This window comes from Phyllopteryx taeniolatus, chromosome 3 (assembly GCF_024500385.1).
Source record: "Phyllopteryx taeniolatus isolate TA_2022b chromosome 3, UOR_Ptae_1.2, whole genome shotgun sequence".
Taxonomy (NCBI): Eukaryota; Metazoa; Chordata; class Actinopteri; order Syngnathiformes; family Syngnathidae; genus Phyllopteryx; species Phyllopteryx taeniolatus.
The window spans coordinates 11,940,892-11,959,418 of record NC_084504.1 but is presented as its reverse complement, the minus strand read 5'-3'; the positions used below and the strand labels follow the sequence as shown (position 1 = coordinate 11,959,418).

At 40.9% G+C, this 18,527-nt stretch overlaps 2 protein-coding genes across 2 annotated transcripts; both read left to right on the top strand.

Annotated features, from left to right (window-relative positions):
* Positions 1-2,575: 2,575 nt before the first annotated feature.
* On the top strand, positions 2,576-11,006 carry LOC133475737 (tigger transposable element-derived protein 1-like). Its single transcript, XM_061769073.1, has 3 exons — positions 2,576-2,988; positions 3,066-3,159; positions 7,205-11,006. The coding sequence occupies exons 2-3, from the start codon at positions 3,078-3,080 to the stop codon at positions 9,481-9,483; spliced, it is 2,361 nt and encodes a 786-aa protein (XP_061625057.1). The 5' UTR covers positions 2,576-2,988; positions 3,066-3,077; the 3' UTR covers positions 9,484-11,006.
* Positions 11,007-13,932: 2,926 nt separating this feature from the next.
* On the top strand, positions 13,933-17,513 carry LOC133475805 (zinc finger protein OZF-like). The gene is made up of 2 exons (XM_061769240.1): positions 13,933-14,248; positions 16,274-17,513. Exons 1-2 carry the CDS (start codon positions 14,071-14,073, stop codon positions 17,185-17,187), a joined length of 1,092 nt encoding a protein of 363 aa, XP_061625224.1. The 5' UTR covers positions 13,933-14,070; the 3' UTR covers positions 17,188-17,513.
* Positions 17,514-18,527: the final 1,014 nt, after the last annotated feature.

Below are 18,527 nucleotides of genomic sequence, written 5' to 3'. Positions count from 1 at the left end.
AGGAGGGGGAACGAGGACACTTGATGTGCCCAAAGAGTCCAAAAAAGCCGACATATTGCAGTATGCTACAGACATTTTCTTTCCAAATGGAAAAAGTAGATTTGGAAGATGTGAAGCATTCAGTTGTGACATATTAGACTAGCAAGAGGAAGCTGTGCTTGATGAAGATATCACAATTGGAGTCCTCTACAAAGTGCTAAGAATGGGAGTGTTGAGATTTTAGCTTTGCACTAATAGACTGGTAGACTCTGTTGGGGAAAGCTCTGATGCAAATATTGATGTCCAGCTGAAAGACACATGAAGATGATCTTCAAACCATTGTCATTCAGACGGCTGATTTGAAGGAGTTAGATGCAGATGTAATTTCTGACACATCTGAGGTGATGATCGGCCCTTTCCTTGGAGAACCCATGGCAAGTCAGCTGGATGACACTTTGATACATCAACCCATCCTGCAGTTTGAAGTAGATGAGCTGACCATCCCATCAGTCACTTTTACCGCATTAAGCACAGCAACATTCAACACTCCAGACACAGCATATACAGTTGATCAAGCAAGTGATTCTACAGCTCCATATGCTCTTGAATGTGTCATCACCATTAAAGTTCACATTTGCTGTCACGCTATTGGGACATGGGCTGATTCTGATGTTTTATTTCTTCTTGGTGGAGCAGCAGGCTCAGACGTCTGGCAGATGAGGACCTCTTGGACCACTATAGTTGGCGTGCTGGATTAATTGTTGATTTCAGGGGCCTGGCAGATGTAGCAAAATTTTGGTAAAGCCGCAGATACTGTTTTTGCTCAGAACTAAGGACAGGAAGTCAAAATGAACAGAAAAAATACAATTGTAGTGATTAACCTCAAAAATAGAAATGTTTAGGTTTTTAAGTATGTCTGCTCTCAGGAAGAGATACAGTTCTATGGCCTCATCTGCTGTGGTGGGTGAGTGTAAGAAATTTTCTGTCATTATAAGGCAGCACAAGTTGAATACAGTCTCATCACAAGGATATGGTCCTCTCTGTTGGCATTCATGTTAACAGGCCTGCACTGCCGCATGGGAGACCTGTTTTAGTTTATCTTGTCCTCCAATGAGATGAGACAGGAGGGAGAGATTGACAGACTACGAAGAAAACATTTAAAAATAGAGCATTGAAATCAAAATACACAAATAATGGTCTAGGCATAGGGAACAAAACAGCTCAAAAGAATTAGATATGAGACAGAGTAAAGGAGTGCTTAGGAGAGGAAGGAGGAAAGGTAAACAGAATAGGGAGGTGAAAACAAGCTCAAGCCCGTGAACGTGAATATTTACATTCATTCCAAGGGAAAGTGTATATAAGGCGAGCGGGGGGAGAGAGAGAGAGAGACATACAAACATACAGCAACTATATAGGTAGATAGATAATGACACTTATTTACATGATGCCTACCTCTATGACGTTCAGGCAAGTAAACAATACAAGCTGTTTGTCCAAGCAGTTTCCCAAAAATCGGTCATTGTCTTTGAGTTCCTGGAGACGGTTCATCCAGAAGTGAGCATGATGCCTTCTCAAAAAGGCCCACCGGCTTTCAATCCTCTGATTGTGATTACTGGACCCAGAAAGTCCAGACTCAAAAGTCTGGCCTTAAAAATACACGCCAATTTTACCACACTTTTCATTGCCCTTTTGAACCCTTAACAATTTTGGGAAAAGAATGGCTGAGTCACACAGTTTTATTTTTATTTTTGGGGATGTGGGGGGGTATGAAAACTGACCGGATGTAAAAAAAAAAATAAATAAATAAAAAAACTGGGACAAAATGTATATGAAAAAAGCCGTTGAAGACCAAATCATACGTAAAACTAATACAATGATGATAAAAGTATAATCCTATGACGAAAATAAGTGAAATATTATTTTTTTTAAAAGTGACATTTCTTGAGACATTTATTTTCAAGAAAAAAAAGTAATATTATGAGAAAATTGATATTACTAGTATGTGTATTTTTTTAAAAAATATATTTTGAGGTAATATTTTTTGGGAGAAAAAGAACATCGGGGCGAAATGGCCCTTATTGAGAGAGGGTCTTTTTTCAAAGAAAAAAGTTAATATGAGAAAAGGGGTTCTTTTTACAAAAAAAATTGTAGAAAATGTTTCGAGATAAAAAAAACAGTTTGTTTTTAAATACCACGAGAAAAATTTTGCTACTTTTTTAAAGAATGATATATTAATAATAGAGAGCAATTCAATGAAACAAATATCTAATACGCAATACATATAAAGCAATACAAATGTGAGCATCGGCAAAAACCACCACTTAAGAAGAAAACTAAAATAAAACTGAAATATTGTAAAGTAGAAACCCCACCAATATGTATAGGTAGAAACGACATGCGCATTTTGAGCTCCGTGCCGACGGCGACGCTAAGCTACGGAGGTGAAAGTTCGTCAGCACATTCCATGTGTGTGGACAGCAAGAAAACCAAAAGACCAAGGATGCTGGCACATTGTGCTGCATACGGTTACGTAAAATGCCGTACAGTTACGACAAGGGAAGTGGGAGCCCCTTTCATATGTAAAAATATAGATATATTTCTTTTTTGTTGTGTATTGATAGCACACGCTTTGGCCTTGGCAAAAAAGAAAATCGGTTGAGAAATGAGCAAGTTATGACTTATTTTCAATGTCCATTCATTGCCTTCTATGGGAAGGACGACCTCCCCAACATGGCCGCGGCGTAGGCACGTCATTTAGCAGGGTTGCTACGGCGCGCTGGTGTTTCTACTGTTCATATCGATGAGAAATACTATCGCTACAAATGGAGCAGAACGATACTGTCACCTTGTAGCCTTTCACAGGTTTTATGGAGCGGGTGGAGAGACAAGCATCTGGTGGCCGTCTTTTATACCGCCGCAAGATGGCAGCCGAGATACGTGCCGTAAAACGACCATCGAAGGAGAAAAGAGATCAAGAGACGCCACGAAAACAACGCGAAGGCGGCCAGGGTAAATCAATTGGGTGGGGGGGAACTAAAGTTGAAATAGTTGCCACGGGAGCGACTAATAATTATATATTGTGACAGTTTAACAGAACGATGACGTCGGTCGAGGACAACGAGCGTCAGCGAAAACGGCTGGAAGCCGTTGGTGAGACTCCCATCGTGTTGTACAGCCAAGGTCTGTCTGTCCACTACTCTCATTTACTTGTACCTTTTTCATCAATGAATAAAGGGACTCTCAGTAAAGGGAATAGTATTCATATAAAAAAAAAAAGAACAGCAATACAATTAGAAACAAAAGGCAATGCATGTGGGTAAGCGGGGTTTCAGTACAGACAGCAAAATGTAATAGAATTTCCACTGCCTTTATTTTTTATTAATGCAGATATAACGTCACTCATCCACGTGCTTTCAAATGTTAACTTCTTTAATTTTCTGTAGCGTGGATGTATTTCCTCGTCGGTCTAAATAGCGAGATGTTTCAAATCGATCGCAACCAGAAAGTTATTCTCACGCCGCCATATTTGCGAGGAGCTTGGGATCGTGACGTCACATCGCGGTGCACCATGGATGGTATCTGTTGTGAATGTAAACAAGGCATATATGAGAGAGGCGGGAGTCGGTAGATAGTAGGTAGTCAGGTAATTCCTGACTAATTTCTACATTAAAAATCTTTTTCAGTGTTTTTTAATTTTTTTTTATTGTTACGCAATATTCTAGTTTCGAGACATGGTGAATTTTTGGTTTTCGTTTGCTCTAAACTATAATCGGCAGAATTGTGTGTGTGTTTCTATAAACATGAAATGTTTCACTCTGTGTGTATAGTGCATCTCTCTATAATGCGTTTCAAGTTTATAATTAAATAACTAAATTAAACTTTTGACATTATTTTAATTTATTGAGCTGTACCTGTATATAGAGAGAACTTATGAGCTATAGTCATATATGCACCAGTTAAATGTACCGAAGCTTTATAGTAGTTTCAAGTTTTTCTTCAATTGTTTTTTTTTGACAAAATAGTTTCTTAGGACTGCACAGTCTTTTGCGCATTGTCATCGCGATGTACGTATGGGCAATAGTCACATCGCAGGGTCAGCTGCGATGTTTGTGTACTGTAATATACAGTGAATCAACTGTAATATTAAAAGTGACCAGCAAAGGGCCGTGTTTGGACAGGTTAATAAGATTAGCACCCATGTTAAAGTAAATTATAACGCTTCAAACAACCCGGAGCAACCCAGAGTGTTGTATACTTACGTCCTTCTAAGATAATTATGAATTTTCTATTTTGCTCTTCAGAATTAAACGAGGCAGGCACTCTGCAGCTGTATGAGTGCGTGAGGTGCGTTCACCTCTAAATGTGAGTGAATATGTTCTTTTGAAATACAGTACATAATTGTAAAAATTGATTACCGGGACAATTATTTGTATCAGATGCTTTAATTAAACCATTGTACGATTGCAGTGATAATGGAATTTTTGTTTTGTAGTATAACAATACATACATTTGTTAATATAGTCAGCCAGAGCTGCAAGGAATGTGAAGTTATCAATGTCCTTTCACCATAATTCCTGTCATACTCTGTTGCGTGTTTTTGTTTGCACATTAAGGACAAAAGTCCTCTTTTTGTTTTAATTCCTCATTTAAAAAAAATACCATTCAAGAAACCATGAAAACCAAGCAACACGTTTTTCATCATGTTTTTAAGATTGTAGGGTGAAAGCTGCAGCTGGTTACTAGTGTGGACTGAATGAGCGACAACAATGGGGAAATGAAATGCCAGTATTTTGAGGGTAATTCCTCGTCAGCAACATATTGAGGGGGAAAAAAAAAAACTATGAACTAGTTTGGTTTTGGACCAGTGAACTCGGTTCAAATTTTTGAATTATGAACTGATCTAGTTCTTTTTTAGAACTTTGAACTACTTCACATGGAAAATGCTATTTCATAATGCGGATCCTGTATTATTTCACATCGCCATATGTAGTGCAGGTTTAAAAAAAATTGCAATGTAATTTATTTTCCAATAACGTGCAGCCCGACATCAGAGCTTCCAAAACGACGGATGGCTTGGTTGTCAGCTGTAAGACGAAAAGAAATCTAGCCTTTGACAATATCACGACGACGAGTGTGCTTCTTACATTTTCATTACAGTGTGTAAATAAATAAAATAAAATAGAATTTCTGCATCATGTTCTTTTCGTCGTGTCAACACACACACACAACATGCCCGTAACATGCTGGAACATTGTATGTGATTGTTGATTATTTTAATAATAATATTAGCTGGGTTAATAAATACTATCGGTGAACGTTATAGGTTAGCCGGACATGCTAATTGTTTTAGCTCCATTTACCTTCGTCCGAATGACGTGTTGGCATTGTTCGCTGGCCCAACCAGTTATTAGGTTTAGGGGGCCGTTACTTTTTCACACAGGGCCAGGTAACGTTGAATAGTTTTTTTCCTTAATAAAGGAAATCATTTAAAAACAGTATTTTAAGTTCAGTTGAGTTTTATTGCTCCGATACTTACATTTGTTTGATGATCTCAAACATTGAAGTGGGGAAACTATGCAAAAATCTAAGAATTTGAGAAAGGTTCCAAATCTTTCTCACGACACTGTATTATATACGTGTTATCAATAGGCTCACCAGGCAGATATGACCAATTATAAAATTCATACAATTTTAATGTACAGTAATCCCCCGCTCTATCGCAGTTCACCCTTCGCAGTCCCGCTATATCACAGATTAATTTTTTTTTTTTTTATTACGTTTGTTACTCTTTTTTTTTTTATACAGTTTTAAGATTATTTTTGTTCTTTTCATTGCTCCGTCTCAATATATTATGTGTTCAAATCTGTCTTTGTTTTAAAAGCGTTTTTAAAGACGTTAAAAAATGTAAGTGCCATCAATGCTATCAATTGAAATAGGGTAGTTTTATATTGCAGATTTCACTTATCGCGGGGGTGGTGTGGAACGTAATCCCGGCGATGGAGGGGGAATTGATTACTGAATTGAACTTCAAAGGTGGATTCACCCACATTAATCAGCAATGCTAACATCTGTTTCATTCACAAAAAAATTAAGCTTTGCCAACTTACATCTTTATCCTCAGTGCCGTGCATACATTGCAGATTGCTTTTCTCCCTGCTCCTTGCTCACGAGCACTTTGATGGCGAGGCACAGAGAACTCAACACGAGTCTGGTTGGGTCGGAGGAACTGCAATTTGCATTCACGTACTGTGTTTATGTACAATATGCACTGGGGCTCGGACTTGTCATCTAAATCCCTATTCGTTATTCGTGTTGACAGTAACAAATGACTTCCGAATCAGAAGCAATTTGTTACAATGTTCTGAAATAAATACTTGTCATATTCCAGCAAATGTAAAATCCAATTTACTTGAAAACTATCTATTGAACCGGAAACAGAGAATGCTGGCTGCCGCTTCTCCCTCCAGAAAACTTTTTCTTTTTGTTTAAAATGGCTTACTTTAATCAGGATCCCTCGCCATTCTATGGCCAAAGGTAGAACCCGGGTTGGTTTTGTGCCTGTCGGTGGCATAAATCATCCTTCCTAGCTAACTAGCGAGCTGGCTCTCGTCATCTGCCACACTGTGTTGGATCAACTTTCTCCCATTCATTCTCCTGCGGTCGACATCCACCTCGGCGATGGCTCCTTTTCGGCTTCGGTAATTTGTAGCGCTGCCATGAATTTCCATGCAGGACTTTGGATGCAAATATCACGCGTATCAGACGTGCATCAGCTGCAACAATGAACTGAAGCTGCATACATTTTGGCATCGGCCTCAAACACTGGCTAAAAATCGTGAAATATTTTGTATTTTATTTAAATGTGGCGTGGCAGCAGTTGCAGCTTTTGTCAGAATAAAGTAAGTTGTATTATATTCTAAAATTCGTTCTGATTTGAGTCAAAAAAATTCTGATTCGCTGATCGCTTTTCCACGCCCACTTGAATGTCAATTCAAGTCACTGCTAATTCATGCATAGCGCTAATGTGCACGTACATTAAACAATATAAGGACATTAAGAGGTGCTTGCACCAGATTTAGCAGAAAGCTCATTTCCATCTGTAGTCTAGAACATAAAATAAACAAACATATTAGAATGGGGTACACAACAACTAACAGCAACTTATAAAATATACAGAATTACAAAACCAAACATCTCATAGTAACATGATTGACTTGTCCTGCAGACGTCCAGCAGCTGATTGGTTGTCAGGAAGAGCTTCCACCTCAGCAGACCCCTCACATTAAAGAGGAGGAAGAGGATCCACAGTCTCCTCACAACGAAGAGGAGGCTCAACTGCCTCCTCACATTAAAGTGGAAGTGGTGGAGGCTGATGTCAGCGAGTTTCCACTGACTGGTGTGTCTGTGAAGAGTGAAAACTGTGATGAAAATCCACCTGAGTTGTCACAGCGTCGTCACAGCAACACACAACACATGACCGCAGGGCCTGATGTAGACCACCCTGGGGGACCACCACCGGACAACCTCTTGGCGCCACTGTCAGACAGTGACGACATGGAAGTTACAAGCGATTCAGACCCTGAATGGTCTAAAAAGGGCACAAGTCAAAGTTCTCAAATGCCCTGTAAACGTCGCAAACCGAAACGTTTTCGTTGCTCCGTTTGTGGTCAGAGATTTCTTCGAGAACCGCATTTGGCTAGACACATGAGAAAGCACACAGGAGAAATACTTCGTTGCTCAGCTTGTTTTAAAGGGTTCCTTCATAAGCACGCTTTGGTTAAACACATGAAAATACACATGGGAGAGAAAGCTGCTAGTTGTTCAGTTTGGGATAAAGGGTTCATTAAAAAGTCAAATACAGCCAAACCTCGGTTCGCGAACGACCCTGTTCTCGACCAAATATTTTTGGACAATCCTTGCATCGGTTCACCCACGATGCTTGATTTGGCGAACAGTCGCAGCATTGAGGCAGAATGCTTAGCTGTGCCATCTCTCGCACAGTGTGAAGGTTCTCTGAGTGCTGCAGACAATTCGGGTAATTTAGCCCTCAGTACGTCCCCAAAGCAACTGAAAACTGTTAGCGATGGTATTATTAGGAGGCCTATTCGTTTGACTGTAGAACAAAAGAAGGAAATAATAGCTGAACATGAAACTGGTGTCCGTGTTTGTGATCTCGCTGCGCAGTTTGGTTTGGCGAAATCTACCATCTGTACAATTCTTAAAAACAAAGCGTCAATAAAGGCAGCTGACGTGGCTAAAGGAGTGACACTTTTGACGAAGCAAAGAACTCAAATTCTAGAAGAGGTCGAGAAATTATTATTGTTATGGGTTAATGAAAAAGAGCTTGCTGGTGGTGGTGTTAATGCGGCTGCAGTTTGTGAAAAGGCAAAGAAGTTGCATAGTGATTTGGTAGCCAACACACAGACTGCAAATAGTGTTGAACGTGAACATTTTAAAGCCAGCAGAGGCTGGTTTGATAATTTTCTCAAGCGAAGCGGAATTCGTAGCATTAAGCATGACGAGGATGTTGCGAGTTTAAATAAAAGGGCTGCAGAGAAATTTGTTGGACAATTTGCAAAGTTTGTGAAAAGTGAAGGCTATCTTCCAAATCAAGTGTTTAATTGTGGCGAAGTCGGGTTGTTTTGGCGAAAGATGCCAAAAAGAACCTCCCTCACTAAAGAGGAGAAGGCACGGCCTGGACACAAGCCAATGAAAGACAAGCTCACACTTTTATTATGTGCGAATGCAAGTGGTGATTGTCAAATCAAGCCACTTTTAGTCTACCACTCTGAAAATCCTCGTGCATTTAAGAGCAATCATGTGATAAAGGCCAATCTGCCTGTGATCTGGAGAGCAAATGCTAAAACCAGGGTTACAAGAATCCTTTTCGTGGAGTGGGTGGCCAAGGTCTTTGCACCAGCTGTCAAGATGTATCTTCAGGAGAATGGTTTGCCCCTTAAATGTCTTCTTGTCATGGATAAAGCTCCTGCTCATCCCCCAGGCTTGGCAGAAGACCTGGACATCGAATACGACTTCATAAAAGTCAAATTTCTGCCATCCAATACAACTCTATTGCTTCAGCCCATGGGTCAGCAGGTCATTTGTAATTTCAAGAAATTGTATACGAGGGCACTTATCTTGAGATGTTTTCAGGTCACAAAGGGCACCGATTTGACCCTGACAGTTTTTTGGAGGGACCACTTCAATATTTTCCACTGCATCAACATTATTGATGAGGCCTGGAGAGAGGTCTCTTATCGTACCTTACAATCTGCTTGGAAGAAACTTTGGCCAACTTGCGTGCCAGAGAGAGACTTCGAGGGCCTCGATAATGAGGAGGCGGCCGTCGTGGATGATATCGTGTCCATTGGCAAAAGTATGGGCTTAGAGGTTGACAGACAAGATGTGGAGGAACTGGTAGAGGAACAGGTGGAGGACCAACACAAAGAACTCACCACAAAAGACCTTCTTGAGCTGCAGAGTGAACAGGTTAAAAGCTCATAGGCAGGAGTATTCATCGGAAGATGAAATCGCTAGCACCATGATAGAAGAAATGTGCTCTGTGTTGAAGTGCAAACGTTTTTTTTCTCTCTCTCTCTCTCTCTCAAACCTGTCCTATTCGGCTGTTAGGTCAAGCACAATGGAGACGCTGTATCCCTTTTATGCCAGAACAGTTACACTGTGCCACAGTTGAGTTTTTATGCTGCCACTGTGGTTCTTTGTATTTTGAAGGATATTTATTAAAAATTTCAGTCGGACAGAATTAGTTTTTAAAGCAGAGTGGCAGGGGGGAGAGTGAGAAGATAACTAAATTACACAGGAAGAGAATACAACAAAAGACAGCACACTCGCTGTAAGAAAGATAAGCAAAATAAGTCATATGTATAGTACAATGACACATTACATTCAAATATTGTATGGAGCAGGAGTGCTACACCCTTTGAGGGAAGGATAAGACAATATAGGACAGGACTGGACAGAACAAGGAAAGGACAGGAGGGGAAGCATGCAGAACAGAGGTGGTGGACCCGGCTGTACAACTGAAGTGTGGTGGGAGTGGCTATGTCAATTTGAAACATCTATAGAAACGGAGTGAATGTGAGGGAATACCTGGGAAGTTTGTATCGTAATGAGTTAGATATAGCAATGTGTGAGTAGCCCCACACCAAGCAAGTAAGTCCAAAGGTTGTGTGTCTGCGGACACATGCAAGTGAACTGACACCGTCTCGCATGCACAATAACCCTCACAAGTGGGAGCTGAGGGCCCCACCCCATCCATCCGAGAGGCGGGGCTGGGCCTAGGGGCCCACCCAAGAGTGGCCTGGTGGATGGGATACTAATCACACTGAGGGACCCGGGCCAGTCCCCCTCCCCACTGACAGGGACTGCCAATGTAGCCAGCCCCCGACCAGCCAGAGGGCGAGACAGTGTCCCCCGCTTGGTGGACATGAAGGCGGATAGAGGCACCAAACAGGGGAATGACAATGGGGGGCACACCAGAGAGCAGCCCCGGGGCATGAGAGGGGAGTCCCCCCATGTTAATATGACTGTCAGGTCCCCGACTGGCAGTCATTGGGCCTACCAAATGCACAATTGGCCCCCGAGTGTTGACCCTCGCCCTCCCAGAGATCAGTGTATGTAATACAATTTTTAAAAGGGGATGAGTGTGTGTAAGGCATTAAAAGACCTGGGGGGCAGGAAGGGCGGAGGAGCAAAGCATCTAGACCGGGAACCAGCACTTCGGGAACCTTTTTCTTTCCCAAATCTTAAAACGGTGACCAAAGAAGCAGTTAACATGGTAAATGACAATGTGATGTCCCACTTAGGGGGGGAAAAAAAAGCTTGAAGGGAAAAAAAGATGTTTCTCTCTGTTGATTTCTTGTGCCCAAACCAGCCTGTGAATTATAAAAGAAATAGAAGACAAAAAAAAAACATGGTATGGAACAAGACTCTCCTTCAAAAGACTACTAAATGCATTATGAACATTTTTTGTTTTTTCTTCATAATGTAATAAAGTGTTTACATTTTTTGTCTCTTCTACTTTTAAACCCACAAAAAAAACAAGTAAACCTAACTTTATTCTAAGGCTGGAATGGCTTAATTCTAATTCCGTATATTTTAATGGAAAACAAATGTTTGGTTCACGAACAGGGAGACACTGATCGTGATGGTGTCAGTCTGAACTTGCACTTGTTGAAATGCTCCGATACTACAACACCGATAGCAATTTACCAACTTCATCCAGCCATCCACGCTCTCAACTGCTTCCTCTGCCCTCGCTGAGTACGTAATGCAGTAGCAGATAGTGAACAGTTCTTTAAGGTGCCACGGAGGCGGCCAACAAAATCTTGTAAATTCAACACACCACAGAAAAGAGTAAGGATAAGCCCGACAAAGAATGAATGGATGAAAAAAAAATACAGCAGCCATAAAAGTCTAAGTTAATAATTATTTGCTAAAAGCAATAAAGTTGATCAGTTTGAACATTAAATATCTTGTGTTTGTAGTGTATTCAATTAAATATAGGTCGAACATGATTTTCAAATCATTGTATTCTGTTTTTATTTATGTTTAACATAACGTCCCAACTTCATTGGAATTGGGGTTGTACATTGCATCGTGTTTAGTTTTTTTTTTTTTTTTTTTAATAAAGAACGTGTTTAATTCCAAAATAGGTATTCATTCATTCATTTTCCGTACCGCTTATTCTCACTAGGGTCGCGGGTGTGCTGGAGCCTAGCCCAGCTGTCTTCGGGCGAGAGGCGGGGTACACCCTGAACTGGTCGCTAGCCAATCGCAAGGCACACAAACAACCATTCGCACTCATATTCACATCTGCAGGCAATTTGGAGTCTTCAATTAACCTACTATGCGTGTTTTTGGAATGTGGGAGAAAACCCACGCAGGCACGGGGAGAACATGCAAACTCCACACAAAGGAGGCCGGATTTGAACCCGTGTCCTCAGAACTGTGAGGCAGATATGCTAATCCATTTAGTTAAAGGAAACATGCACGGGTTCTGTTGATGCATTCGTTCAAAATAAAAAATAAAAAAGTAGTAAAAATTTAGTCAAATTAAATTATGTTCTTTGCCAGATGGCATGAAGTACTTTCCAAAGCAAGTTTTGAAATGTTTATTTATTTATTTATGTTTACGAAATCATTCTACAACACTGCCGCCTCCGGTCCCTTTGAAAACACTTTGGTAACATCAGCACAACATATCCAGTTGTGAAAGCTCTTTTTCATTTTGTTAAATCACGTCAATCAACATACCATGCAGCTCCTTCAAGTCCATTTAACTAGACTGGGTATGTTTTGCAGATATCTGTAATTCACATGTGCCTGTAGTCAAAAAGAACATTTCAGATATCCGCTAATATCCGCAATTTTTCTATCCACAATTGTCATTTCAGATATCAAAAACATTCTTCCTTGAACAAATGACGTCCTATTTGCCGTTCCTGGGTATGGAGGGTCTCAACATTTTTATCTACAATTTAGTTTCAGATATCCGCTATGTGAATGAGGCATATCTTCAACTGAATTGTTGATATCTGTAATTCCAGTTTGCGATATCCACAATTTGATCCTGATGACGAGCCATAATACCAGTTCAAGATATCTTCAGGGCTAGTTTAGGGCTAACTGTTAAATGGGTTTGATGTTGGGACCTGCTTTGGAGTCACAGTTTGCTCCAATCCAGTTTAAGCGCTAGTGACGTTTAAGTCTAGTTCACCAATCAAACGACACAAGAAAGTCACATGACCTCGCACAACGTCTTCTATTGGGCTTCCCAGGCATAGGTATTCACACTAGATAAGCCAGCCCGGCTGACTGTGGCCTATGTGGCGGCCATTTTGGGAGGGTCGTGTTACCATGAAGGGAACGGCGCGCTACTTGTTTACATTTAGACGAACAAAACCAACAACTTTCATGTATTGTAGTGTTTGTCTGGCACTATCTGTCCAAACGTGGATATTTCAGCTCACTTTTAACTTGGGAAAACACCTTGCAGTAAAAAACATTTTATTTTGTTATTTTTATTTTATTGCACGTTGGCCGACTGGTTAGAGCGTCAGCCTCACAGTTCTGAGGACCGGGGATTCAAATCCCCGGCCCCGCCTGTGTGGAGTTTGCATGTTCTCCCCGTGCCTGCGTGGGATTTCTCCGGGCACTCCGGTTTCCACATCCCAAAAACATGCATTAATCGGATACTCTAAATTGCCCGTAGGTGTGAATGTGAGTGCGAATGGTTGTTTGTTTGTATGTGCCCTGCGATTGGCTGGCAACCAGGTCAAGGTGTACCCCGCCTCCTGCCCGATGATAGCTGGGATAGGCTCCAGCACAATCGCGACCCTAGTGAGGAGAAGCGGCTCAGAAAATGGATGGATGGATGCTGTGGTTAGAAAAATGAGAACTTACTATTTACTCAGTACTTGAGTAATTATTTCACTGTGTACTTTTTACTCATGAGTAATTTTGGGGTCTGGTCTCCTAAAGGCTTGTTATCACATAATGAATCTCTTCAAAGATACCTGATTGTTCAGTAATACATTGATAGTATTATATAATTTAATTTTGTGTTATTTTTTTCCTTTGCCAACCTTTCAATTTCAATTCATACTGCAGTCCAGTTAGTTCATTCGGAAACCGTGGCCCAATGGTTAAGCTCATTGCCTGCCACCGTGGGGGACGAAGGTTAAAGACCCCGACTGGACCATACGCCAACATCTCCCGGACTCACGGCTGTGGTGTCCTTGAGCAAGACACTGATACCCCGAAATGCTCTTCGTGCGCTTCAGCTGCCCCCTGCTCCAGTGTGTTCCACTAACATGTATATGTGTTCACTGTGATGGGTAAAATGCAGAGAACAAATTTCGTGTATATGCATGCATGTTCATGACAATAAAAGGTGATTCTTCTTCTTCTTAGTGGCGGTAATGCGCCTTTAAGATGGTTTGCCAGCCACCAATAAACACCACAGAAGAAGAATAAGGCGGAAGTTAGCATCGCAACCAAAGCTGCAGCGACAACGAGGCAAGGTGCAAGTGTTTTCCATTTAGTGTTTGAACTGTCTACGACATCAACATGTTGAAAGAGTTGGTAAGGGAGCGACTAATCACGGCCGCCGAGGAAATCTTCGGACTGTTTGAGAAAACGATAGCGTCGTACGAGGAGCAACTTTGTCGGGCGAGAGAGGAGACCGAGCGACACCGACGACAACTGGAAGCTGTTTGCAACACTCAAATTGTGATACGCGTCCAAGGTCTGTTCACTAACATTTACAACATCTTATTTAATTAGAGCGTTCAACGACAGGAATAGTGTCCGTTTTATAAAAAGAGTGGCAAAATATAGGCATTTCCCATTGTTGCCACCCATTTAGTTCCTTTACCCCCCGCCCCCCTCAATGTGAGACGTCACCTATTGACTGTTACGATTGGTGACATATATCCGGGCAGTGGTCACTTAGCGGTAAAAAAAAATCAAGTGAGACATTCAACCAAATAGTTCCCCATCATTGCTGTAGCTTGCTCATGTTGTTTTACGCTGTTAGGAGAAATAAGAGCAGAGGTGGGTAGTAACGCGCTACATTTACTCCGTTACATTTACTCAAGTAACATTTTCCATAAACTGCACTTGTCAGAGTACTTTAAATGCACCGTACCCTTTTACTTTTACTTGAGTATTTATGTGAAGAAGGATCTATACCTTTTCACTCTTGTGTGTGCGCGTCTATATTTAGACTCCATCTTCAACTTCCGCATAGGGTGCCTGTTGACCCAATCAAACGGGATCACCAATGTCATTTGACTCCAATTCACCAATGAGACGATACAAGGCAGTCACATGACTGCGCACATTTCCTTTGCAAGCCAATCAAAAGGACTCATTTTGGGGGGAAAATACAGCTGCACGACTGTTGATTTTACAGAGTCCAAAAAACAACAGCTTTATCATGCAGCTCTTAAACTGTGACTGCTCAAACTTGGCTATTCCAGCCCACTTCTAACTTGAGAAAACACCTTGCGGTAAGTTGCAGATGTTTCTATTGTTGTTTTGTCAGTGGATATGGCAACATTAGCACGATCCCTATGGTGTCGCACACACAATCAGTCTGTTCAGCTAACAGCTTCTTCATGAAGTCATTTAAGCGAATAAAGCAAATAATGTTTCTGTAGGTCCCTTTGTATGTGTTGTTGGTTTTTGGGAAGTTAAATATTGAAATGGTGGCAGGTGTGTGTCGACTCCCATATATTATTTTTTATTTTATTTGATTATGATGTTCTGAATTTGAAAAAAAAAAAAAAAGTTACTCACAAGTTACTCTTTACTTGAGTAGTTTTTTCATTGAGTACTTTCTTTCTTACTCAAGTAAATATTTGGATGACTACTTTTACTTGAGTCATATTATTCTAAAGTAACAGTACTCTTACTTGGGTGCAATATTTGGCTACTCTACCCTCCTCTGGATAAGCGCAAGATTGAAGTCTCCATTGACTAATATGAGGATGCTGAGATCATAGATGTCGTTATCACAGCATGCATGAAGTCGTTCACATTTGCTAAGAGCTGAGTTTGAAAGTAAACGAGGAACTGTAGTTTTCAAACAGCCAATAGTTCAGGAACTATGACAGACAAATTTTTGGGATGAGACAGTGACCCATTACCAGATAACTAGCAACCCTTTATTGCTTTATTGTTTTTGTCAATGTCTTTATGTCTCCAAAGTGTTCTCTGTCAATTGACTGTCTGTTGTCGTACTAGAGCGGCTCCAACTACCGGAGAGGGGGGTTCACTACTACGGTATGTTATCGTCTGCTCCAACGAAAGTGGGTAGTGTACGGCATGGTTCGTTCGACTTCCATGGATCATCAAGAATCAGTGCGAGAAAACAGCGCAACTGTCAACTTACCTTTCTTAGCTAGCAAGGATGCATACAAGTTATTGTGTCTTCTGTTGTTGCTGTACTGGCTTGATCAGAAAGTCCAGCCAAAATGGGGCACGGTTTATTCTTGTTATGCCAGTAGTGGATCTTTTGTTGGTGGTGTTACTTGTAAGGCCTATTGTCGATCATAGCACACTTAGCATCATACTGCTCTCCTGAAATCTAATGCCCTACGATAACTTCCCAAAAGACTTAAATCAGCCCCAGAGGACTGCCGACTGCCCGGTGGGCCCAATTGCCACTCAATCCCTGACCCCATCACACAATGATGTTGTTTTTGTTTGAAAAATGTTTGTGACAGTATGGCAGTAGTTGTACTAACAAAATTGTCTTGTCCTGCAGAGGTTGGACAAGTGATTGCTCGTCAGGAAGAACTTCCCACTGAGCCGCAGGAGGGCAGCTCCAGTTTGGAGCAAGAATATCCACAGCCCCCCCACGTTAAAGAGGAAGTGGAGGAGGCCGACATCAGCAAGTTGCCACTGACTGGTGTCTTTGTGGAGAGTGAACACGCCGAACCACGCAAGTCATCAGTGGGTCAACATTGCAGTCCAAGTGGAGACCATCATGGAGGACCACCACCAGACAACCTCTTTGCTTCATTGTCAGACCGTGATGACATGAAAGAATCTTTGATGAGCGACACAGACTGTAAAGGTGACAAGAAACAGTTGGAATTCTCTGAAAAGGAGACCACTCTAAATAAGAAAGCTTTTGAAACGCACATAAGAACACTCACGCGGGAAAACTCCCTTAGTTGCTCGTTATGTGGCAAAATAAAGGAAACCATGCTCAAACACATGACAACACACGTAGTAGAAAAACCCTTTAGTTGCTCAGCGTGTGGTAAGTCATTCTCTCAAAAGCCGAATATGTTATCGCACATGAAAACACACACAACAGAAAAACCTTTTTGTTGCTCAGTGTGTGGTAAAAGTTTCACTGCAAAGGCAGTTATGGTGAAACACGTGAGAACACACACAGGAGAAAAACCTTTTAGTTGCCTAATTTGTGGAAAAGCATTTTCTCAAAAGCCACATTTGGTGTCACACACGAGAACGCACACTGGAGAAAAACCTTTCGGTTGCTCTGTCTGTACTAAAACATTCTCTACTAAGTCACAAGTGGTATCACACAAGAGAATACACACAGGAGAAAAACCCTATAATTGTTCAGTTTGTGGTGGAAATTATGCTCGTAAGTCCTCTTTGACTGCACACATGTGGACACACAGCAAAGAGGGAATAAATGTTCAGTAGTACCCTGAAATTCTGTTGAGATTCGACGCAAGTTCTGTTTTCATTGAACTTTGAAATATGAAAATTGAATTGAATGTATTCTTCTGAAGAGCTGTACAGTAATTGTTGTTTTGATGTGCTCTACAGTATAATTCACTGATGTCATTTTCATTGTTCTGCACATCTGATTCATCAATGATGTCTTCACTCAGTTTATATATCTTAATGGGAAACGATTTACTCATGTTTGTGTTAGTCACCTAGAAAGTGATGCGCTGCTGTATGTGCGTAAATCTGTCATTGCCCAAATACTTTCGGATTTAACACACAATGTGTTCACAAAAGCAGTGGAAAACATGCAGTACATATAGTGCCAAAAGTATTTTTTAAATTATTATTATTTGCTATTAAGATTTCCTTCCTTTCCAAATTGGAAAAAAGTAACTACTCTGATTTTTGTTAGTTGCTTAGCTGTATTCTCTTTTGCTATGGCTTCCCCCCAAAATAAAGGGCTGAGAAAACTGTAAGACGGGAAGGCTATTCTGGTAGTCTGTCTCCAGTGATTGCCTTTATTAGGCTTTACATTGATATCAATCATGGAATAGCAAAACGATTCATCAAAATCTGTTCAATGTAAAAAATTATCAAACAAATGTAAATATATAAATATAATCCAAATAAACATAAAATGCAGTTTTTAAATGGTGCTTTTATTTATTGGGGGGTGGACTATTCGATGCGACCAGGCCCTGTGTGAAAAAGTAATGGCCCCCTAAACCTAATACTGGTTGTGCCACCCTCAGCAGCAACCACTGAAATCTAGAACTGGCAATGAGTCTTTCACATCTCTGTGGAGATATTTTGACCCACTCTTCCTTGCAGAATTGTTTTAATTCAGCAACACTGGAGTTTTTTTTCCCGAGCATTCACTGCCTTTTTAAGGTCATACTGCAGCATTTCAATCTGATTCACGTCTGGACTTTGTCTTGGCCACACCAAAGCCTTCATTTTGGGTTTTTTCAGCCATTCAAATTTGACTTGTTTGTTTTGTTGTCTTGCTGCATAACCCAAATGTGCTTCACCTTGACTTCCCAAACTGATGCCTGAACATTCTCCTCCAGGATTTTTCTGGAAAAGAGCAGAATTAATAGTTCCATCAATCACACACAACAAGTCATTCAGGTCCTGAAGAAGCAAAGCACCCGCAGACCATCGCACCACCATCATGTTTGACTGTTGGTATGATGTTTTTTTTCTGAAATGCTGTATTACATGTATGCCATATGTAATGAGAGACACACTTTCCAAAAAGTGCAACGTTGGGTCTCGTTAGTCCAAAAAATATTCTCCCAAAAGTCTTG